This window comes from Chiloscyllium punctatum, chromosome 25 (genome assembly GCF_047496795.1).
Source record: "Chiloscyllium punctatum isolate Juve2018m chromosome 25, sChiPun1.3, whole genome shotgun sequence".
Lineage (NCBI taxonomy): Eukaryota > Metazoa > Chordata > Chondrichthyes > Orectolobiformes > Hemiscylliidae > Chiloscyllium > Chiloscyllium punctatum.
Window position 1 is genome coordinate 87,942,748 of NC_092763.1, and position 25,985 is coordinate 87,968,732.

Consider the following 25,985-nt stretch of genomic DNA (forward strand, 5'->3'; position numbering starts at 1 on the left):
GGTCACAGCACCAAACCCTATAGCACATCACTGGACACAGTTCCAGCTACAAAACAACCCTCAACCATCACTCTCTCACCACTAAATGTCAAAGAGCAATTATGAATGCTACATACCAGCTTGTTTCCCCTTTTTATTTCCTTCTTGATATCTTCAAGCAAGAAGCCACCAAGAGTCTCATTCTCAGAATGAGAGGTCACTAGAGCAGATGAAAATAACTAGAAATAGGAAGAAAACAAAATAGTATATCAGCTTCTTGCAGGACAAATTTCACAGATCCTTTATGAGATGAACAGATTGTACATGGCTACACAGCACGCAACTTTCAAATTTTACATGAGGCATGGGGGGGGGGGGGGGGGTGAAAAAGAGAAGAGGAGAGTTGGAGAGTTACAAGTTTATTTAGCATTTGGACAACAGAGGTCTCGGAGAGTGGGAAAACAAAACTTTCCAATCTAAATAACACCTAGAAATCACTCATTACAAAGGGATGGTTATTGATGAGTCCATGGGCACAGCCACATTTTGTTCTCTACCCGATGAATGGACAAATGCAATGCGCAGTGGGGTAAGATAACACCAATCAGGGATTGATACAACTGATTCCTAATGAATTCGTGAAAGAATAAGATGAAATCCTGGTCAAACACCATTAGCATCTGCCTATCCAGATTCATTCATTAACGCTCACTGAGCACAGTAGCACTGATTCACCAGCACCAGCTTACATATAGGATTTACTAACTTCAAGTGAAGACATCAGAGGAATCTGATGATAGAAATATAATTGTCAACCTGAATCTAAATGATAGAAATGTCATTGTCAACCTGACTATTAGCTTCGGACTCCAAGCGATTGCTGCCTCTTCACTTACCATACATTTGTGATGTGCTGCCATCTTCTGGCTTTGGGCTACTAACAACTGGCCACAATGTTCCTCTTTATTGAGTTTACAGAAAGCACATTTTGGTTGTCTCGAACCCCTTCTCTTCCCCTTAGAATCAGTCGCCATCATTCAAGCTGGCCTCCAACTGGAATTTTTAAATAACATAAAACAAATACTGTGAATAATTGGAACGGCTAAGCAAGATTAATCGACATATTTATAGTTTAAACACTATATGCAGCACCTTGAAAGCACCTTGGTGTTACCAATTTAGAAAAAAGCTCAAAACTAACAAGAGAAAAAGACTTCACACTTACAATCACTAATAACTAGGCTCATTCCATCAACACCCTGGGGGCTACCATTGACCAGAAGTTGAACTGGAATAGCCATATAAATACTGTAGTTACAAACAAAAATTAGAAGCTAGGAATGCTATGGCAAGTATCTCACCTCCTCACTCACCAAAGCCTGCCCACCATCTACAAGGCAGAACCAATAAAACAAGAAAATTGACACCATCTTGGTTGGTACCACAAACATCCACTTCCTTCACCACTGTCAATTAACAGCAGTGCACACCATCTACAAGATGAACTGCAGAAATTCATCACTGCAACTCCTAAACCTTTGGGGGCGGTACAGTGGCTAGCACTGCTGCCTCATAGCACCAGGGACCTGGGTTCAATTCCAGCCTTGGGCGACTGTGTGGAGTTTGCACATTTGCCCCGTCTGTGTGGGTTTCCTCCGGGTGCTACAATTTCCTCCTACGGTCCAAAGATGTGCACGTTAGGTGAATTGGCCATGCTAAATTGTCCAGTGTCCAGGGATGGAAAAGTTAGACGTATAAGTCAGGGGAAATGTAGGGTAATGTGTCTGGGTGGGATATTCTTCAGTGGGGCAGTGTGGACTTGTTGGGCTGAAGAGCCTGTTTTCACACTGTAGAAATTCCAATTCTAATTCTAAGCTCATTACCACAACCATCTTGACAGACAAGGTCAGCAGATTCACAGGGTTGCAATCACCTACAAGTTCCTCACCAAGCACCTCACCACCCTAATTTGGAAATATATTGCTATTCTTCTGCTGCTTGGTCAAAACCCTGGAACTTTCATTTAGGGGGAGCACAACATGTTACATTAAAATTTGCTGTTAGCAGGGTAGATGTTAAGATGTTTTCACTAGGAGTGGAAACTTGAACAAGGGGATATATTTACAGAATAAGGGGGAACTGAGACAAGGAATTTCTTCCAAGATGATTATGAATGTCTGAAGTTCTCTAGATCACTGAAGATTTCTGAAATGTAGAAGAGTTGCAGACTGTAAGGAGCTGACAAAAAAAAAGTTGAGGCTCTGGGTAAATGTGTCTATAGAATGGCATGGCAGGCTTGTCAGGCTGAATGATCTTCTTCTATAGCTTAACATTCTTTGTAACATCATTGTGGATTAACCTACACCAAATGGACAGTTCAACACAACAAATCTTCAGGGCAACAAGGGCTCAGACAATAAATGCTCACATTCCATAAATGAGTACAAAAATATTCCCATCCTTTTAAATATCTAAATGTCAAGCAAAGATCTATTTGGAAATTGCCAGTTACCTTTGAAAAATTTGTTATATTTTTGATGTACCTAGTCCATTATAGTGGTCATTATGCTTTGTCACTAGGATCTTGTTCATAAGAAACCACAAATACTTAAATTAGATATCCGTTCAGATGTTAAAGTTACAGAAAATGAAAATATTTGTGTACGCACCTGCAATCAATGCTACAAATATCAAGTCTAGATATACCACTAAGCTTGCTTAATGAGGGAAACTGTTAAGTCACACCATGCCCTGTGAGATTAGTGCTTAAGAACAGAATCAGTCCGCACAGCAAATGGAATGCCCCTTCAAAGTCACATCTTATATCTGCTGTCAGACATGTGGGATTGCTCACTTTCTCAGAGTAACAGTATACTATACTATGGTCACACATTCTCAAAAATTCTCTTACAAGATTAATTAGCCCTAGTTGGTTAAGTAATATTAGATCTAAAATAGCCCATTCACTATCTGACTTTCTAGAGCAGCATATTAAGGAATCATCCCTAACACACTCAAAAAACCCATCTTCAACATTAAATTTACCCAGACTATATGCAGTTTGAAGTCACCCATAACTGTTGCCCATGCCTCATGCTTCTCTCTTCTCCTAATTAACGCCATGCCCAACACTACCAGCATTGTTCTATAAACAACTCCTACCAATATCTGCTAGGTTTGCTGTTTCTTAGCTCCACACAAAAAGATTCCATATATTGATCTTCCAACTGAAAACTCATCCTTCTCCAGTACAATTCCCATCCTTTATTAAATCAGCATACCAACCTACAGAATATAGAACAGTATAGCACAGAAATTGGCCCTTCTGCCCACCATGCCGGTGTCAAACAGGATGCCATTCTAAACTAATCTCATTTGCCTATTCATGTGTCTAAATGCCTCCTAAATGTTTTGACTGCATCTGTTTCTACCACCTCCCTGCCTTTACTTTGTTGCTGTACTTCTTAAAAGTCAACTATCTTCAAATTTCAATTCTCAGTCTTGGGTCTTTCTGCAACCAGCTTACTTTAATAACAAACTCGGTAAATCCAGCTTTTTGTGTCTTTAAATCATCTATCGAGTTGCAAACAGATAGATTGCCCTTAAATTGGTATTGAGATATAGAGCATGGAAACAGACCCTTCAGTCCAACTTGTCAATGCTGACCAGATATCCTAACCTAATCTAGTTCCACTTGCCAGCACCTGGTCCACATCCCTCTAAACCCATCCTATTCATATAACCATCCAGATGTCTTTTAAATGCTGGAATTGTGTATGTTTCATAATATTTAGTATTCTTGCTTAGTTGATACTTCCCTTCCTTATAACTTCACTTGCTCCTTTTCTACGTCCTGTTAACAGCTTTACTTCCTTTCAATTTAAGCTACCCATCTTCAGGTTCCCATTCCCCTGGCAATTTGGGTTAAACCCTCCTGAACAGCACTAGCAAATCATCATGCAAGAACGAGTCCTAGTTCCATGAAGATACAGCAGAGCAGGTTGTTTGTCTGGACTGTGGCACATGGGAGTTGTGGAAAGTGAGACTGTCCAAACGTTACAGTGTAATATCAAATCTCTCTGGTTCACAGCTGAGGTGAAAGGTGGAGACACTCTGACATGAGGATGACAATCAGTGCCTGGACAGTTTGATCCAAACGTCAGAGATAAATATGCAGAACACATCTGGTCGGAGGATTGGAGGGAGAGGCTGAACAGGCTGGGGCTGTTTTCCGTGGAGCATCGGAGGCTGAGGGGTGACCTTATCGAGGTTTACAAAATTATGAGGGGCATGGATAGGGTAAATACACAAAGTCTTTGCCCTGGGGTCAGGGAGTCCAGAACTAGCGGGCATAGGTTTAGAGCGAGAAGAGAAAAGAAAAGATATAAAAGTGACCTAAGGGGCAAACTTTTCAAGCAGAGCGTGGTACGCGTGTGGAATGAGCAGTCAGAGGAAGTGGAGGCTGGTACAATTGCAACATTTAAAAAGGCATTTGGATGGGTATATGAATATGAAGGGTTTGGAGGGATATGGGCCTGGTGCTGGCAAGTGGGACTAGATTGGGTTGGGATATCTGGTCGGCATGGACTGGTTGGACCGAAGGGTCTGTTTCCATGCCGTACATCTCTATGACTCTAATACCACATAGCTGAGTAACCCAGTTCAGAAAAAAAAAGGCTTAGTGTACTTCAGGACAAGCAAAGACAAAGATAAAGACCATGAGAAGGCCATGGCATGCTGAAGGAAGAGCTCGCCTGAGAAAGGGGGAAGGAGTATTAAGTCGTTATTATTAGAGATTCAACATTTACAGGGGAAGATGGCATCCTTTGTAAACAGACTTGAGAATCCCAGATCAAATGCTGCTGATTAGGTGATGAATATCTCAAATCAGTTGGAAAGGTTGTTAGAGATACAGGGGAGCATTCAGTAATTGCAAACCATGGTGGGGCCAAAATATGAAGAGTAGGCAAGGGGTACTTTTTAAAGAGTATCAAGAACTAAAATCTGAACTAATGAACATGACTTACTAACTTGAAATAGCTCAAGTTTTGTTGGTTCCAAAGAAAACATTTAGCTCTTCTTTCCTAAACTGAATGAAGATGAGCATTAACATTGTAACATTTATAAATGTTCTACATTTTCTGGTATAAGGTTCTCTAGGCCCAACTTATGTTTCTTTACTTTTTCTGAATTACTAATGGGTGTTGCTGGCTGGACTAGCATTTATTGCACATCCTTAGCTGCCCTTAAGAATTAACTACTTGAATCCACTTGCTATGTGTAGACTCAGAATATCATTCGGGAGGGAATTCCAGGTTTTTGACACAACAATACTGAAGGAAAGGCGATATATTTCCTAATCAGGATGGTGTGTGGTCAAAGCAGCAGTTGCGAGCTGTGCATCTACAGATACGTGTAGACCAGACCAGACCAGGAAAAGGCAGCAAATTTCCTTCCCTAAGAGACATTAGTGAACTGCGCAGGTTAGGGTGGATTGGTCAGGGGTAAACATAAGGTAGTAGGGGAATGGATCTGGGTGGGTTATTCTTCGGAGGGTCGGTGTGGACTTGTTGGGCTGAAGGGTCTGTTTCCACACTGGGGGGATTCCATGATTATTGTTATTAAACCGAGCAGGCTTTTAACATCAATCAACAATCTACCTCAGATGGCTTTGGCACAGGGACATTGTCGTCTTTTGGCATGAGTTACAGAAAACTAGTATGAAGGTACAGTGGTATTTTGGCATTTATTGTTAAAGGAAGAGAACATAAAAGTAGATAAGTGCTGCTGCAACTGTCTAAGACATTGATGAGACTACACCTGGGATATTTTGGTGCTCTCACTCAAGGAAAGACGTAGTTGCATTGGAGACTGCTCAGCAGAGGTTCACTACACTGATCCTAAGAGCATGTATTATGAAGACATTGAACAGCTTTGGCCTATACCTTCTAGAATTGGGAAAAATGAGAGAGATCTAATTAATGTATATCAGATGCTAAAGTGGAGTGATAAAGTAAACATAGAATGGATGTTTTCCTTTTTGAGGTCAGTTTTAGGATAAGGGATAGCAGAGTTAAAAGAGATGAGGAGAAATTACATCTCAAAGAGTCATGAATCTTCAGAATTCAATAATGTTGTAAAGAATGTTGAAACACTGAATAAATTTGAGGACATAGATATATTTCATATTGGGTTAAAGTGTTATGGAGAGCAGGCAGGAAAGTGGAGTTGACATTGCAAGGAAATCAGCCATGACTATATTAAATGGTGGAGCAAGCTTGAGGACCTGAACATCCTACTCCTTCCCATAGTTCCTATGTTATGTTGCATGGTCTTTACATTTTGTTTTAAAATCTGAAACCAAATTTTACCATGCTGGGATTTGAGCCCACATCCCTAGCCTGGGGTTCTTGATTAGTAGTTCAGCAACATTATCAATACACTACACCACCACCACCAAGACCTACTAATAGAGAGGCATGACATATCCACCAACGCTTCACCAGAGACTCTACAGATTTTACATAATAAGCCAACAAAATATCTGAAAACAAATCTTCAAGCTTCAGCGAGCTAACTCATATACTTGTGAAAAGAAATGTTTGGAAGGATATGGGCCAAGCACAGGCAGGCGCAACTAGTTTAATTTAGGATTACATTCAGTATGGACTGGTAAGATTGAAGAGTCTGTTTCTATGCTGTATGACTCTATGATGTGGCATTGTTGGTGTTGAACTGGGGTTGGCAAAGTCACGAGTGGGGTGCTGGAAAAGCACAGCAGGTCAGGCAGCGTCCGAGGAACAGGAGAACAGATATTTCAGGCAAGGCCTGAAATGTCTATTCTCCTGTTCCTCAGATGCTGCTTTTCCAACACCCCACTACCAACTGATTTCCAGCATCTGCAGTCCTTACTTTGTCAACTAGGAGAAAGTCATAACAGGTTTATTTGAAATCACAAGCTTTTGGAGCATTGCTCCTTTGTCCTGATTTCAAATAAACCTGTTGGACTATAATCTGATGTAATGTGATATATGACTCCAAGACACTATTCCAAAGGAAGACAGACTACCTTGTGTCTTCACCAAACTTCATCCTCAACTAAATATTGCAAAACAGACTTTCTAATCATGGAAATACAGGATTTAGGAGTAACAGCCACGGAGGCCTGCTCTGTCATTCTCGAAGATCATGGCTGATCTGACTATGGCATCAATTCCACTTTCCTATTTGCTCACCATAACTATATTGCTAATATTTTTCGATGGGATAAACATTTTTATCAGCCAAGTGCTGGAAAATGAGATTCGAATAGTTAGCTGTTTGTTTTGAATGGTGTACACTTGATGGGCTGCAGGGACGTTTTCTCTACTGTACACATCCATGGCTGGGTTCAAAATGGCTGCCACACATCCTACATGACAAAAGGTATTACACTTCAAGTATATAATTGCCTACAAAGCATTTTGATATAATCTGCCGTTGAGAAAAGCATGATATAAATGCAAGAATTTTCCTGACATGTATTCAATTTTCTAATATTTGGCATTCAGGCCAACATACATTGCTGCAGTCTCAATGCAAGTCTAAATTAACAGGATCGCATTGATGGGTATGCCTGCATCTGATAGGAAACAATTACATCAAATAGGATTTTACATTTATGTACTGCCTAATATCAAACAGCTTAAAACACTTCACAAAATAAATTTATGTTTTATTTTGGAGACAATAACTTATATAAACAAATTTAGCTATGTGCAATATTTACCATTTAAAATTCAAAGTCTTTTTCGTAGAATTGCTTATCACATCTCTTGTTGAAACGAAAGTATCAAAATGTGCTATAAAAGCAGAAGTTTACATACACAGGGATTGAAACAGTGGAATGAGTGTGGGTGGCAGATGGCAACAAACCTTCAGCACTACCTTAAAGTCTTATTCTTGTGCTGAAATATTCTACTGCTGTACAAGCGCAGAAATGCTAAGAAATCATGAGTGTCACTCAAATGGTTGACTATTAAATGAGGTATCAATTTCATTTAATATTTAAGTACAGAGTTTACTTATTTCGGTCTGAAAGATGTACCTACAATGAAAAAACGAATATACACAGTAAAATGTATTATTTTCAAATACTTGTGAAACAGAATGCAATATTTAATTAGAATTACATATAGGTTGACATAATCTGCCTGCATGCTTTAAAAGTGTAACTTTTTTTCAGAAAGGACATCTGAGATATTTTATCATAACACAACATAAACATGGTTATTGCCCACATGCAGCAGTAGACAGAAACAAACAACTAAACTCTAAAGGGCCCACACCATTATCAGTAATCACTCAACAGCATTCCATAAAATTGGAGAATGATACAAACAGGGGTTTCCTTTCAGCCTATGTTCTTTAGCAGGGCAACTCTACTAATCTGACTTTCCTCTCTTCATTATATAATTGTAAAATTTTCTGGAACTATTTAGCCAATTCCCTTTTGAATGCTTTTGCTGAATCCACTTCCACCATTTCCCAGGTGATGCATTCCAAATCACAACTCTCACTGCAGATTTCCTTTGTTGTGTGATGCAAGGTGTGTGTATTATATACATTGTATTTGAGTTTAGATTTTTGAATTTAAATTATTGGTATAGAGATGTTGTGTATCCAAGGAGCCTAGTGATTAACTTGTAAGTATTTCTGTTGCCATGCTGATTTGTTTGCAATGGGAGAATTTGACTAGAGAACAAGGCAGACAGTTGTGCATTTAGCTCCAATTTAGAAAGAACAAGAACAAAGAATAAAGAAAATTTACAACCCAGGAACAGGCCTTCGGCCATCCAAGCTTGAGCTGATACAAATGTACTGTCTAAACCAGTCGGTCAATTCCTAAGTATTTGTATCCCTCTGCTCCCCACCTACTCATGCATCTGCCCAGACGCCTCTTAAATGAACCCACCGTGCCTGCCTCTACCACCTCTGCTGGCAAACACGTTCCAAATGCCCACCACCCTCTGTGTGAAGTATTTGCTGCATGTATCCCCCATAAACTTTCCAACTCTCACCTTGAAAGCATGACCTCCCATTATTGAATTCTTCACCCTAGAAAAAAGCTTGTCTCTATCCACCCTGTCTATACCCTTCATGATTTTGTAAACCTCAATCAGGTCCCTCCTCAATCTCCTTTTTTCTGGTGAAAATAAGCCTAACCTACTCAACCCCTCTTCATAGCTAGCACCTTCCATAGCAGGCAACATCCTCGTAAACCTTCTCTGCACCCTCTCCAAAACGTTCACATCCTTTTGGTAATGTGGCGACCAGAACTGGACACAGTATTCTAAAGGCAGCTGAATCAACGTCTTGTACAATTTTAACATGACTTGCCAGCTCTTATACTCAATACCCCGTCCAATGATGGCAAGCATACTATATGCCTTCTTGAACACTCTATCCACCTGCACAGCAACCTTCAGGGTACAATGGACCTGCACTCCCAGATCTCTCTGCCCATCAACTTTTCTCAAGGCTCTTCCATTCATTGTATAATTCACTCTAGAATTAGTCTTGCCTAAATGCATCACCTCACATTTGTCTGGATTGAAAATCATCTGCCACTTTTCCGCCCAACTCTCCAGTCTATCTATATCCTCCTGTATTCTCTGACAGTCCCTTATGCTTTCTGCTACTCCACCAATCTTTGTGTCATCTGCAAATTTGCTGATCATATCAACAGTGCCCTCTTCTAGATCATTTATGTATATTACAAACAACAGTTGCCCCAATACTGACCCCGGTGGAACACCACTGGTCATCTTTCTCCATTTCGAGAAACTCCCTTCAACTACTACTGTCCCCTGTTGCTCAACCCGTTCTTTATCCACCTAGCTAGAACACCTTGCACACCATGTGACTTCACTTTCTCCATTAGTGTACAATGGGGAAACTCAAACGCCTTACTAAAGTCCATGTATATGACATCAACAGCCCTTCCTTCATCTAACAACTTGGTCAATTCCTCAAAAGAACTCTATCAAGTTGGTAAGGCACGATCTCTCCCGCACAAAACCATGTTGCCCATCATCGATAGGATCTATTTATATTTGGAAAGGAATGAGCTCATCTCTCAGTATACTCTCCAGCAACTTCCCCACCACCAACATCAGGCTCACTGGTCTGTAGTTACCCGGAATATCCCCACTACCCTTCTTGTACAGGGGAAATGTGAGCAACCTTCCAGTCCTCCGGCACCTCCCCTGTATTTCAGGATGACACAAAGATATCTGTCAGGGCCCCAGCTATTTCCTCTCTCTCCTCCCTCAGTAACCTGGGATCGATCCCATCTGATCCTGGGGATTTGTCCACCTCAATAACCTCTAGCATACCCAATACATCTTTCCAACTTATGCCAATGTGATCCAGACTAATCAAACTCTATCTTAAATCTCAAGATTCATTATATTCCTCTCCTCAGTGAGCACTGATGCAGAGTAATCATTCAGAATCTCACCCATTCTCTCAGGTTCGGCACACAGCCTTCCGTAATTATCTTTTAGTGAACCAATCCTTTCTTTAGTTACTCACTTGCTTCTGATACAAGAATAAAATGCTATGGGATTTTCCTTAATTCTGCTTGCTAAAGCTATTTCATGACCCCTTTTAGTCCGCTTGATTCCTCGTTTAAGACTTGTCCCACTCTTCCAATATTCCTCCAGGGCCTGTTCTGTTCTTATCTGCCTAGTCATTATGTACACTTCCCTTTTCCTCTTGACTAGCCGTACAATTTCTCCTGTCATCCACGGTTCACGAATCTTGCCCTTCCTATCCTTTTCCTTCAACAAGGCAGATACAGTTTAATGTGGATAAATGTATGGTTATCCACTTTGGTGGCAAGAACAGGAAGGGAGATTACTACCTCAATGGAATCAATTTAGGTAAAGGGGCAGTACAGAGAGATCTGGGTGTTCTTGTCCACCAGTCAATGAAGGTAAGCATGCAGCTATAGCATGTCGTGAAGAAGGCTAATAGCATGCTGGCCTTCATAACAAGAGGGATTGAGTATAGAAGCAAAGAGGTTCTTCTGCAGCTGTACAGGGCCATGGTGAGACCACACCTGGAGTATTGTGTGCAGTTCTGGTCTCCAAATTTGAGGAAAGACATCCTGGCTATTGAGGGAATGCAGTGTAGGTTCACGAGGTCAATTCCTGGAATGGTGGGATTACCTTACGCTGAAAGACTGGAGCGACTGGGCTTGTATACCCTTGAGTTTAGAAGACTGAGAGGGGATATGATTGAGACATGAGATTGTTAAAGGATTGGACACTCTGGAGGCAGGAAACATGTTTCCACTGATGGGTGAGTGCCGAACCAGAGGACACAGCTTAAAAATACGAGGTAGACCATTTAGGACAGAGATGAGGAGAAACTTCTTCACCCAGAGAGTGGTGGCTGTGTGGTATGCTATGCCCCAGAGGGCAGTGGAAGCCCAGTCTCTGGATTCATTTAAGAAAGAGTTGGATAGAGCTCTCAAGGATAGTGGAATCAAGGATTATGGAGTTAAGGCAGGAACAGGATATTAATTAAGGATGATCAGCCATGATCATATTGAATGGTGGTGCAGGCTCGAAGGGCAGAATGGCCTACTCCTGCACCTATTGTCTATTCTGCACTGCTGTTAACCTATCTTTGAAAGCCTCCAACATCTCAAATGTGGACTTCCCTTTAAATAGCGGTGTCCAATCCACATTTGCCAACTCCTGCCTAATTTTGATATAATTGGCCTTAGCCCAGTTTAGCACTCTCCCCCGAGGACCACTCTCTTCTTTACCTACGAGTATTATAAAACTTACAGAATTGTGGTCACTGTTCCCAAAGAAATCCCCCACCGCAACTTCTACCACTTGTCCTGGCTCACTCCTCAGTACCAGGTCCAATATGGCTTCTTCCCTCGTTGGACTATTGACAAACTGCTCTAGAAAACTATCATAGAGATGTGCAGCATGGAAAAAGACCCTTCGGTCCAACCCGTCCATGCCGACCAGATATCCCAACCCAATCTCGTCCCACTTGCCAGTACCCAGCCCATATCCCTCCAAACCCTTCCTATTCATATACCCATCCAAATGCTTCTTAAATGTTGCAATTGTACCAGCCTCCACCACTTCCTCTGGCAGCTCATTCCGTACATGTACCACCCTCTGCGTGAAAAAGTTGCCCCTCAGGTCTCTTTTATATCTTTCCCCCCTCACCCTAAACCTATGCCCTCTCGTTCTGGACTTTCCCACCCCAGGGAAAAGACTTTGCCTATTTATCCTATGCATGCCCCTCAATTTTGTAAACCCCCATAAGGTCACCCTTCAGCCCCAGCCTGTTCAGCTTCTCCCCATAGCGCAAATCCTCCAACCCTGGCAACATCCTTGTAAATCTTCTCTGAACCCTTTCAAGTTTCACAATATCTTTCCGATAGGAAGGAGACCAGAATTGCATGTACAAATTCTACTCCATCCAGACTTCTGACGCTAAGTGCATCCCAGTCAATGTTGGGAAAACTAAAATCTCCCATTACCACTACCCTATTGCCTCTACATCTATTCATAATCTGTTTACCTATTTGTTCAGAATGAATTTTTTCTTTGATTGGAGGCAAACATCCATGCCTTAGAAAAAGGTTTTTTTAAAAAGCTTCAATTTTGGCAATTCGGCATGGATCTTGGTTGAAGCTAGATGTGCTCAAGAGAAGTTGAGTACAAGTTCCAGACTAGAAGTATTTGGTTAAAGCCTTGAAAAGTTACATGAAGCTGAGAAAGTTTAAGCTTAACTGTATGAAGGCTCCAAAAAGAGGCAGTCTCAAAACAATATATCAAAGCCACAGTAAAAATAAAAATCACACCAGGTTATAGTCCTACAGGTTTAATTGGAAGCACTAACTTTTGGAGCGTTGCTCTTTCATCAGGTGGTTGTGGAGGACACAATTGTAAAGCACAGAATTTATAGTAAAACTTTACAGTGTGATGAAACTGAAATTATACATTGAAAAATACCAAGCCAGATAAGATGTTGAAGGTGTGGCCAGACACCAATAGTTACAGTTAACCTGAGAAGGTAACTTTTAAAAAGAGTTTTGTGATTTACATATGAAAGAAGTGAAACTATCATGGTCATTCTAACACGAGACACTTAATAAACAATCAAGGTATTTTCCAATGTATAATTTCAGTTACATCGCACTGTCAACTTTTGCTATAAATTCTGTGTCTTACAATTGTGTACTCCACAATCACCTGATGAAGTAGCACTCCGAAAGCTAGTATTACCAATTAAACCTGTTGGACTATAACCTAGTGTTGTGTGATTTTTAACAGTTAAAATAAGCCCAATAGGAGTGATAAAGGAGATAACTCTCTGCAGAGAGCACTGTAATGGAGTGGTTTTGGGATTAATGGGTTATGTTTGCACAATGTATCAAAATCTTTAAACACATTATACGTAAATAGCTTGGCTTATTCTATTCCATTTTCATTTTTTGTGTAATAGACTACTGTATTGTGAAAACAAAATCTGCAAAATTGAACGGTTATGCTTCAATGAAAGACCACTTGCATCCACTACGCGTTGGCCCATTCTCAACTTATCTAAATTACCCGACTTCTGGCTGTAAGGGACCGACAGTTGTCTTTACTAATCTTCATATCTTCACATATTTAGAGGTTTTTATGGTCAAATTTTATGTTCATTGCAAGTTTGCTGTCTGACTTTTGCTCATCTTTATCAACCTCTTGTTCGTTTGTTGAATTCCATTAAGATCAGGGAAGGTGGTAAAAGAGGGGGAGGTGTGGCATCGTTAGTTAAGGACAGTATTACGGTGGCAGAAAGGATATCTGACGAGGGCTCATCCACTAGTAAGTGTTGAGGTTAGAAACAGAAAAGGAGAGGTCACCCTGTTGGGAGTTCTCTATAGGCCTTCAAAAAGCTCCAGAGATGTAGAGGAAAGGATTGCAAAGATGATTCTGGTAGGAGTGAAAGTAACAGGGTAGTTGTTATGGGGATCTTTAACTTTCCAAATATTGACTGGAAGCGCTATAGTTAGAATACTTTAGATAGGTCAGTTTTTGTCCAATGTGTGCAGGAGGATTTCCTGACACAGTATGTAGAAAGGCAAACAAGAGGTGAAACCACATTGGATTTGCTACTGGATAATGAACCTGGCCAGGTGTTAGATGTGGAGGTAGGTGAGCACATTGGTGATAGTGACCACAATTCGGTTACGTTTACTTTAGTGATGAAAAGGGATAGATATATACTACAGGGCAAGAGTTATAGCTGGAGGAAAGGCAATTATGATGTGATTAAGCAAGATGTAGGATGGGGAAGGAAATTATAGGGGATGGGCAAAATTGAAATGTTGAGTTTATTCAAGGAACAGCTACTGCATGTCCTTCTTAAGTATGTACCTGTCAGGCAGGCAGGAAGTGGTCGAGTGAGGGAATGGTGGTTTTCTGAAGAAGTTGAATCTCTTGTCAAGAGGAAGAAGGAGGCTTATGTTAAGATGAGGTGTGAAGGCTCAGCTAGGGTGCTTCAGATACACAAGTTCGTCAGGAAGGACCTAAAACAGAGAGCTAAGAAGAACCAGAGGGGACATGAGAAGTCTTTGGCAGGTAGGATCAAGGAATACCCTAAAGCTTTCCCTAGGTATGTCAGGAATAAAAGATTGATGAGTGTCAGATTAGGGCCAGTCAAGGACAGTAGTGGGAAGTTGTGTGTGGAGTCCAAAGAGTTAAGAGTAAATGAATATTTTTCATGAGTTTACAAGTGGAAAAAGACAATGTTGTCGAGATATTGAGATACAGGCTATCAGGCTCGACGGGATGGAGGCGGCGTTAGCAATTTTGGAAAGTGGGAAAATATATAAGTCCCCTGGGCCAGATGGGATTTATCCTGGGATTCTCTGGGAAGCTAGGGAGAAGATTGCAGAGCCTTTGGCTTCGATCTTTATGTCGTCATTGTCTACAGGAATACTACCAGAAGACTGGGGGATAGCAAATGTTGTACCCTAGTTCAAGAAGGGGAGTAGAGACAACTCTGTTAGTTATAAACCAATGAGCCTTACTTCGGATGTGGGCAAAGTTTTTGAAAGGATTATAAGAGATAGGATTTATAATCATCTAGAAAGAATAAGTTGATTAGCACAGTCAGCACAGTTTTGTGAAGGGTAGGTCATTCCTCACAAACCTTCCTGAGTTCTTTAAGGTGGTGACCAAACAGGTGGATGATGGTAAAGCAGTTGATATGGTGCATATGGATTTCAGTAAGGAGCTTGATAAGGTTCCCCACGGTAGGCCAATGCAGAAAATATGGAAGCATGGGATTGAGGGTGATTTAGCAGTTTGGATCAGAAGTTGGCTAGCTGAAAGAAAACAGAGGGTGGTGGTTGATGGGAAATATTCATCCTGGAGTTCAATTACTAATGGGGTACACAGAAGTCTTACTTCTGTGGTAGGCAAAGTAATGGAAAGGGTACTGAGGGATAGGATTTACGAGTATCTGGAACGGCACTGCTTGATTAGGGACAGCCAGCACGGATTTGTGAAGGGTAGGTCTTGCCTTACAAGTCTTATTGAATTCTTCGAGGAGGTGACCAAGCATGTGGATGAGGGTAGAGCAGTGGATGTAGTGTACATGGATTTTAGTAAGGCATTTGATAAGGTTCCCCATGGTAGGCTTATGCGGAAAGTCAGGAGGCATGGGATAGAGGGAAATTTGGCCAATTGGATAGAAAACTGGCTAACCGGTCGAAGTCAGAGAGTGGTGGTAGATGGTAAATATTCAGCATGGAGTCCAGTTACAAGTGGAGTTCCGCAGGGATCAGTTCTGGGCCCTCTGCTGTTTGTAATTTTTATTAATGACTTAGATGAGGGAGTCGAAGGGTGGGTCAGTAAATTTGCAGATGATACAAAGATAGGTGGAGTTGTGGACAGTGAGGAGGGCTGTTGTCGGCTGCAGAGGGACTTAGATATGATGCAGAGCTGGGCTGAGGAGTGGCAGATGGAGTTCAACCCTGCCAAGTGTGAAGTTGTCCATTTTGGAAGAACAAATAAGAATGCGGAATACAGGGTTAATGGTAGGGTTCTTGGTCAGGTGGAGGAACAGAGGGATCTTGGGGTCTATGTACATAGATCTTTGAAGGTTGCCACTCAGGTGGATAGAGTTTGTAAGAAGGCCTATGGAGTATTATCGTTCATTAGCAGAGGGATTGAATTCAAGAGTCGTGAGGTGATGTTGCAGCTGTACAGGACTTTGGTTAGGCCACATTTGGAGTACTGTGTGCAGTTCTGGTCGCCTCACTTTAGGAAAGATGTGGAAGCTTTGGAGAGGGTGCAGAGAAGATTTACCAGGATGTTGCCTGGAATGGAGAGTAGGTCATACGAGGATAGGTTGAGAGTTCTCGGCCTTTTCTCGTTGGAACGGCGAAGGATGAGGGGTGACTTGATAGAGGTTTATAAGATGATCAGAGGAATAGATAGAGTAGACAGTCAGAAACTTTTTCCCCGGGTACAACAGAGTGTTACAAGGGGACATAAATTTAAGGTGAAGGGTGGAAGGTATAGGGGAGATGTCAGGGGTGGGTTCTTCACCCAGAGAGTGGTGGGGGCATGGAATGCGCTGCCCGTGGGAGTGGTAGAGTCAGATTCATTGGCGACCTTTAAGCGGCATTTGGATAGGTACATGGATGGGTGCTTAATCTAGGATAGAAGTTCGGCACAACATCGTGGGCCGAAGGGCCTGTTCTGTGCTGTATTGTTCTATGTTCTATGTTCTATGTTCTATATAAAGTAGTGAAATACTGTGCAAAATGCCCATATTACAGAGGAGGAAGTGCTGGATGTCTTGAAATGCATAGAAGTGGATAAACCCCCAGGACCTGATCAGGTGTACCCTAGAGCTCTGTGGGAAGCTAGGGAAATGATTGCTGAAGCTCTTGCTGAGATATTTGTATCATCTATAGTCACAGGTGAGGTGCCGGAAGACTGGAGGTTGGCAAACGTGGTGCCACTGTTTAAAAAGAGTGGTAAGGACAAGCCAGGGAACTATAGACCAATGAGCCTGACGCCAGTGGTGAGCAAGTTGTTGGAGGGAATCCTGAGGGACAGGATGTACATGTATTTGGAAAGACAAGGGCTGATTAGGGATAGTCAACATGGCTTCGTGCGTGGGAAATCGTGTCTCTCAAACTTGATTGAATTTTTGAACAAAGAGGATTGATCAGGGCAGAGCAGTTGATGTGATCTATATGGACTTCAGTAAGGCGTGCGACAAGGTTCCCCACGGGAGACTATTTAGCAAGGTTAGATCTCACGGAATACAGGGAGAACTCGTCCTTTGGATATAGAACTGGCTCAAAGGGAGAAGACAGCAACCTCAGGATGAGTAAGCCTTGGAAAGAATTCAGAGGAGATTTACTAGAATGTTGCCTGGTATGGAGAGAAGGTCTTATAAGGAAAGGCTGAGGGACTTGAGGCTGTTTTTGTTAGAGAGAAGGCTGAGAGGTGACTTAATTGAGACATATAAAATAGTCAAGGGTTAGACAGGGTGGACAGTGAGAGCCTTTTTCCTCAGACGGCGATGGCTAGCACGAGGAGATATTAGCTTTAAATTGAGGGGTGATAGATATAGGACAGATGTCAAAGGTAGTTTCTTTACTCAGTAAGAAGGACATAGAATGCACTGCCTGTAACAGGAATAGACTCACTAATTGAAGGGCATTCAAATGGTTATTGGATAGACAGATGATGAGAATGGAATACTGTAATTTAGTTGGGCTTCAGATTAGTTTCATAGGTCGGCGCAACATCGAGGGCCGAAGGGCCTGTACTGCGCTGTAATGTTCTATAATGTTCTATATTCTATAAGGATCTGTTTGGGTCCACTGTTGTTTGCCATTTTTATAAGTGACCTGGATGAGGGTATAGAAGGATGGGTTAGCAAATTTGTGAAGGACACTAAAGTCAGTGAAGTTGTGGATCATGTGGAAGGTTGTTGCAGGTTATAGAGGGATATATATAAGCTGCAGAGCTGGGCTGAGGGGTGGCAAATGGAGTTTAATGCAGAAAAGTGTTAGGTGGTTCACTTTGAAAGGAGTAACAGAAATACCGAGAACTGGACTAACATTAAGATTCTTAGTAGTACAGATGAGCAGACAGATCTCTGTGTCCACATGCACAGATCCCTGAAAGTTGCCACCCAGGTTGATAAGGTTGTTAAGGCAGTGTACGGTGTGTTGGCTTTTTTTTGGTGGAGGGATCGAGTTTCGGAGCCACGCAGTCATGTTGCTCAGCTGTACAAAACAGTATTGTGTACAGTTGTGGTCGCCGCATTGTAGGAAGGATATGGAAGGAAGGTTTTATGAGGAAAGCCTGAGGGACCCGAGGCTGTTTTTGTTAGAGAAGGATGAGAGGTGACTTAATTGAGGCATACAAGATGATCAGAGGATTAGATAGGGTGGACAGCGAGAGCTCTTTTCCTCAGATGGTGATGGCTAGCATGAGGCTAGCTTTAAATTGAGGGGTGTTAGATATAGGACAGATGTCAGAGGTAGGTTCTTTACTCGGATTATTGAGGGCGTGGAATGCCCTGCCTGCAACAGTTGTCAACTTGCCAACTTTAAGGGCATTTAAATGGTCATTGGTTAAACACATAGATGATAATGAAATAGTGTAGGTAAGATGGCCTTCAGATTGTTGTGCCGACCTGTGAAACCATCGAGGACCGAAGAGCCTGTACTGCGCTGTAATGCTCAATGTTCTAAAATGCCCCAATCCACAGGTTTGCTGCCTTTTCTGGCAACTGTCTAATCTTTGGGATCTTAGTCATAGAGCCGGACAGTATGGAAACAGACTTTTTGGGCCATCTCGTTCATGCTGACCAGAAATCCTAATTCCATTTGTCAGCATTTGGCTCTCAGCCCCCAGAACCCTCCCTAATCACGTACCCATTCAGATGCCTTTTAAATGCTGTAGTCATACCAACCTCCACCACTTCCTCTTGCAGCTCATTCCATACATGTATCACCCACTGTGAAAACATTACCCCTTTGGTCCCTTTTCAATCTTTCCCCTCTTACCTTAAACCTATGCCCTCTAGTTTTGGACTCTCCGACTCTGCATAAGAGAACTTGGCTATTCACCCTATCTCTGCCCCACATGATTCTATAAAACCTCTACAACACCACCCCTCAGCCTCCAACACTAAAAAAAGAGGACTTTGATCAACTAGGCAGCATGGTGGCTCAGTGGTTAGCACTGATACCTCACAGCACCAAGGTCCCAGGTTCAATTCCCGCCTCGGATGACAGTCAGTGTGGAGTTTGCACATTCTGTGTCTGCGTGGGTTTCCTCTGGGTGCTCCGGTTTCCTCTCAGTCCAAAGATGTGGGCAGGTGAATTGGCCATGCTAAATTGCCCATAGTGTTAGGTGCATTAGTCAGAGGGTCTGTGTGGACTCGTTGGGCCGAAGGGCCTGTTTCCACACTGGAGGGAATCTAATTTAATCTAATCTATCTGGGGAAGTAGGCTGAGAAATAGCAAAAGGAGTTTAATATAGATGAGTAAAAGGACTTGCAGGAGTCACAGGTAGACAGGGCAGTGAAGGTGGTTTTTGGCACATTGATCTTCATTTGTCAGGGCATTGAGTATAGAAGTTGGGAAGTTATGTTGCTATTGTACATGATGTTGGTGAGACCATATTGTGTTCAGTTTTGGTCACCTTGTTATAGGAAGGATGTTATTAAATGGGAAAAAGTGCAGAAGAAATTTACAAGGATGTTGTCAGGACTCAATGATGTGAGCCAAACTGAGAGATTGGACAAGCTGGGACTTTTATTTTCCTTGAGAGCGTAGGAGACCAGAAGGTATCTTATATGAGTGTCATGAGGGGCATGGATAGAATAAATGCAACCAGCCTTTTTCCCAGGGTTGGGGAATCGTGAACTCTAGGGCATCAATTTAAAGTTAGAGGGGAAAGAATAAAAGGGAACTGGAAAGACAACTATTTTTTTTTAAAAAAGAGGTGGGACAGATATGGAATGATCTGCCAGTGGAAGTGGTTGAGGCAGATACATTAACAATATTTAAAAGGCATTTAGACAAATACATGGATAAGCAGCTTTAGAAGGATGTGGGCCAAGAGCAGGGAAATGGGGTTAGTGCGTATGGATATTTCAGTTGGCATGGCGCAGTTTAGGCCCGTCTTCATGCTTTACATCTCTATGACTAAGTTTCACAACATCTTTCCTACAGCTGGGAGGCCAGAGTTGAACACAGTATTCCAAAAGTGGCCTAAACATCATCCTCTCCAGCCACAACATGACCTCCCAACTCCTGTACTCAATGCACTGACCAATAAAGACAAGCATACCAAATGCCTCCTTCACGACCCTGTCTACTGGAGACTCTACTCTCAAGGAACTATAAACCTGCACTCCAAGGTCTCTGTTCAGCAGTGCTCCCCAGGACCTTACTATTAAATGTGTAAATCCTGCCCTGATTTGCCTTTCCAAAATGCAACACCTCACATTTATCTAAATTAAACTCCACCTGCCACTCCTCAGCGCACTGTACTTGGAGGTAACCTTCTTCTCTGACAACTACACCTCCAATTATCCCTAATGTCTTTTATAAGCCATGGTTGAGCCACCTTACTGTTGCACCAGACTGAAATAATTGTTGCAATGCTTGCATGTTTTAAAATATGAACCATTGCTATCCACCATCAACCCCTTTAGTAAGATCCTACAATCCATCGTTACCAATTCATGCCTCATACACCTGTAATCACCTTTATTTAGACTTGACCAAAAACTCTCATTAATGCTTCACAATGACAGCTTATAAACCCATAAGATTAACTTACCCTTTGCTAAAGAACTGCAAATAGAAGAGTTAGGTCTTCTTAGCTGGAAGATAAACAAATAAACAGTTACTTAAAATAAAATCAAGACAAACTGCAATACTCAGCAAAAGGCCCCCTTGAGGTCTTCCCCGTCAACCCACAGTTGCCTTACAGCATTACAGTCTTTCCCTGGGACCCTGCAGCATACAGCTGTCTCGGCTAAGACAGGCTGACCTCAGCCCCCAGCCTACAGTCTTCCCTAACCGAGGAGCTTCTCACCATTTCCTGGTGCCAACCGCCTAAGCGCCACATGTGAGCTTCTCACCCATTTCCTTCAATTCTGTTTAAGAACTATTCTCAGGGAGTAACACTTTCATGACTCAAAGAGGCTTTAGTTTTGCAGACAGTGAAATTAGGAACAAAAATTGACATTACTGGAAAAGTTCAGCAGGTCTGGCAGCATCTGTGGAGAGAAATCAGACCATTCCTCAGAACTAACCCAAAATATTAACTGATTTCTCTCCAAAGATTCTGCCAGACCTGCTGAGCTTCTCCAGCAATTTGTTTTTCCTTCTGATTTACAGCATCCGCAGTTCTTTTATTTAATGAATTTAGAAATCTTTCATTATGTTAAAGATGCTTAGAAAGAAAACTGTTCAAAATTGAGTGCTTCTTTTAAGGCAAAAAACATTTCTCAATCAGTAAAAGGAAAACCAATTTAAAACCAAAAGTAACAAAGGAAGGTATGAAGAGAAGTATTGTTTCTTTGGGAACTGTCCTAAAAAAATCTTGAAAACAGAATCCTTACATTTTTGAAACATAAATAGACAATTATTTGAAAAATAATGATATGGGATAAACAAAAGAATCAGACTGCACATGTAGGTCCCACTTTCCAGCATTTGGTCAATATCTTTGAACATTATGACATTTCAAGTACTCATCTACCCTTCCAGGGAACACATTCCTCAACACCTGCAGAGTGAAAATATTTTTCCCTCAAATCACCTCTAACTACACGAATATTGGATACTGTAGTATCATTTGATGTATTCTAACATCCACATACCCTTGACCCCCTAACTCAGCCAAGTTCACAGTGAGAGCTGGGAGCCAAGGAGATTGAAGCGCTTATCAGGGCTGGAGTGCATCTGGCCTCCCAAGCATGGGCAGCAGCAGCAGGAGTCAACTCCTTGGAGAGAATGAGCCCAGCAGGGATGTAGTGAGCCTTAAGGGAGCTCACCACAGAAGCAGGTGACAGCAGCGGAGCAGGGGAATTGTTGACGTTGATGGGCCCGGTGCAGGACTCGAGGTAGTGGCATCCACTTTCAACAGCAGAGAAAGTGGCAACTGCGGGAGACCCGAATCCATATTCCAGGTGGATCGACAGGAGCAGTAGCTGCTTCAGCAGCGGCATGGTGTCAGGACTCTGTTGTCCCAACTTTGTTCTTTTTCTACCTTGTTGTCATGATTCTGTATCTAGGTACTTGTACCTAAGATGGCACCCAGTGTGGCAACATTAAACACTGTATTACTATACATTTATCCTGGAGTACACACGACAATAAGTGTTAAATCTAAAATAAAAATCTAACACTAAACATTCAGCCATTCAACTCAATATGCAACCTTTTTTTATTAAGCTATTTTTCTAATCAACCTGTGCAGATATTTAATTACACACATCTGGAGAGGGTGGGACTTGAACATAGGCCTCCCGGTCCAGGATAGGGACATTAGCACTGAACAAGAGCCCTTGTCTCCTGGTCACCGACTGTAACAGCTGCTTCCTATCTATTTCGTGCACATCCTCGATAACCTCATACACCTCAATTAGGTCCCCCTCAGCTTTCTCTGGACTAGAGTAAACAATCCAAGCCCATCCAGCTTCTCTTCATAGCTAAATTGCTCCAACTAATGCAACATGCTGGTGACAAAGTGGAAAATATACACAAAAAGCAGGACAAATCCAACTTGGCCAATTACTAATCTACGAGTCTATTCCAGATCAACATCCTGAGATCCAAGTGTTGGAAGACATCAACAGTACTATCAAGCTGAACTTACAAACAAGTAACCTATTCATTGATTCTCAATGTGGGTTCTACTAGGACCATTCGACTCCTGACCTCATTATAGTCTTGGTATAAACACAGACAAATTAGAGAGCCCTTGCAAAACGAAGTCAATGGGAATTGTGGGGATGCTCTGATGATTGGAGTGATACCTAGCACAAAGGAAGGAGGTTGTGGTTGCAGAAGGCTAATCATCTCAGCCCCTAGACATCACTGCTCCTCAAGGTAATGTTATAGGCCCAAACCTACCCAGCTACTTTATTAATGACCTGCTTCCAATACAAGGTCAGAAGTAGGAATGTTCACTTATGAATGCTCAACGCCATTCATGATTCCTTAGAGCAGCTAGAAGACATTCTAGAGCAGGAGGGTGAACAACCAGTGGTCGTGGTACATATCAGTACCAATGACATAGCCTTAAAAAAAATTGTAAAAGCAAATATAGGGAATCAGGAAGTAAGTTGAAAAACAGGACCTCAAAGATAGTGATATCAGGATTACTTTACTATGTGCTAACCAGAGAAGAAACAGGAGGATATATCAGTTGAATACATGGTGAAAAGGGTTTCAGATTCCTGAGACACTGAGACTGGTTTTGGGGGAGGTGCGACCACTACAAACTGGACAGGTTACACTTGGGCAGGACTGGGACTGATGTCTTAGGGCAAATATTTGCTAGTGTGGTTGGGCAGGTTAAAACAAGAATGGCAGGGAGGGTGGGCATTTTAGGATGAGAAGGGAAAGAGAAACATGATGGTAATAAAAGAATGAACAGTAAAATGTAAAAATGGTAGACAAGCTAATGAAGGGAGAGATGCAAATAGGATAATAAGGAGTCAGGATGATTAAAAATTGCAAAAAGACAAATCTAAAGGCTTGGTACTTGAAAACATGAAGCATTCAGAACAAGGTAGATGAACTGACAGTCTAAAACAAAGTTAATGGATATGATCACGTAGCCATTACATTGACATGGTTACAGGGTGACCAGACCTGGGAGCTTAACATTAAAGGATATCTGACCTTTCAGAAAGTCAGGAGGGAAGGAAGAGGTGGTGGGATAACAATGTTAGTAAGACATAAAATGAGACAGATCTAGGTTCAGATGATGTCGAATCCACTTGGGCAGAGGTACACAATGGCAAGGGTAAGGAGACACTGGTAGGAGTAGTGTGCAGACTCCAAACAGGAGCCACACTATGCCCTTGCACTTTAAGTTCTCATTCAGATGCTTCCTTAAATGTCGCAAGAGTACATGCCTCTACCATCCTCTTCTGCAACATGTTCCTAGTTCTATCATCCACTGGGTGAAAGAAGTTTTGCTCAGATCTCCTCTAAACCATTTACTCCTCACCTTAAACTTATGCCCTCTTGTCTCATCATAGTGAAAAGATTGTCATGGTCTACTCGATGTAGAACCATAGAAATGATACGGCATAGATGGGGGACATTTGGCCCATCTTGTTCATGTGAATCAAAGACACCCAGATGCCCTTTCTAATCCCATCTTCCTGCACACAGCTCATAGCCCTGCAGCTTACAGCACTCAAGGTGCAGATCCAGGTACTTTTTTTATATAAAGGACTTTAGGGTCTCTGCCTCCACCACCAACTCAAGCAGTGAATTTCAGACACCTACCACCTTCTGCATAAAGATGTTCTTCCTCACATCTCCACTAATCCTTCTGCCAGTTAATTTGAATCTACGATCCCTGGTTTTTGAACTCTCTGAAAAAGGAAACAGGTTCCTCCAGTCTACTTTAAATCTACCCCTCACAATTACGTATACATCAAATCATGTCACCCTTCAGCTTGCTCTATTCCAAGGAAAACAACCCCAACCTCTCCTCTTAGCTAACAATTCTCTATAGTCATACAATCATAGAGATGTACAGCATGGAAACAGACCCTTTGGTCCAACTCATCCATGCTGACCAGATATCCCAACCCAATCTAGTTCCACCTGTCAGCACCTGGTGCATATCCCTCCAAACCCTTCCTATTCATATACCCATGCCTTTTAAATGATGTAATTGTACCAGCTTCCACCACTTCCTCTGGCAGCTCATTCCATAAGGTAAAAACAATGACTGCAGATGCTGAAAACCAAATACTGGATTAGTGGTGTTGGAAGAGCACAGCAGTTCAGGCAGCATCCAACGAGCAGCGAAATCGACGTTTCGGGCAAAAGCCCTTCATCAGGAATAAAGGCAGTGAGCCTGAAGCATGGAGAGATAAGCTAGAGGAGGGTGGGGGTGGGGAGAGAGTAGCATAGAGTACAATAGGTGAGTGGGGGAAGAGATGAAGGTGATAGGTCAAGGAGGAGAGGGTGGAGTGGATAGGTGGAAAAGAAGATAGGCAGGTCGGACAAGTCAAGGAGACAGTAACTGAGCTGGAAGTTTGAAACTAGGATGAGGTGGGGGAAGGGGAAATGAGGAAGCTGTTGAAGTCCACATTGATGCCCTGGGGTTGAAGTGTTCCGAGGCGGAAGATGAGGCGTTCTTCCTCCAGGCGTCTGGTGATGAGGGAGCGGCGGTGAAGGAGGCCCAGGACCTCCATGTCCTCGGCAGAGTGGGAGGGGGAGTTGAAATGTTGGGCCACGGGGCGGTTTGGTTGATTGGTGCGGGTATCTCGGAGATGTTCCCTAAAGCGCTCTGCTAGGAGGCGCCCAGTCTCCCCAATGTGGAGGAGACCACATCGGGAGCAATGGATACAATAAATGATAATGGTGGATGTGCAGGTGAAACTTTGATGGATGTGGAAGGCTCCTTTAGTGCCTTGGATAGAGGTGAGGGAGGAGGTATGGGCACAAACAAGGACAGAACGCCCCTGGTGCTCACCTTCCACCCTACAAACCTTCACATCAACCAAATCATCCACCGACATTTCCGCCACCTCCAAAAAGACCCCACCACCAGGGATATATTTCCCTCCCCACCCCTTTCCGCCTTCCGCAAAGACCGTTCCCTCCGTGACTACCTGGTCAGGTCCACACCCCCCTACGACCCACCCTCCCATTCTGGCACTTTCCCCTGCCACCGCAGGAACTGTAAAACCTG

The 25,985-nt window shown here is 42.4% G+C and overlaps 1 protein-coding gene across 3 annotated transcripts in view; it reads right to left on the reverse strand.

The window, feature by feature from the left end:
* phf6 (PHD finger protein 6) overlaps window positions 1-25,985 on the reverse strand; it is a 79,799-nt gene that overhangs the window by 48,565 nt on the left and 5,249 nt on the right. For all 3 annotated transcript variants that reach the window (XM_072595668.1, XM_072595666.1, XM_072595667.1), the window contains exons 2-4: window positions 20,874-20,916; window positions 876-1,032; window positions 117-218 (exon numbers count right to left, since the gene is read on the reverse strand). In XM_072595668.1, coding sequence (XP_072451769.1) covers window positions 117-218; window positions 876-1,016 — 243 coding nt within the window. In that variant the 5' untranslated portion in view covers window positions 1,017-1,032; window positions 20,874-20,916. The remainder of the gene's footprint in view (window positions 1-116; window positions 219-875; window positions 1,033-20,873; window positions 20,917-25,985) is intronic.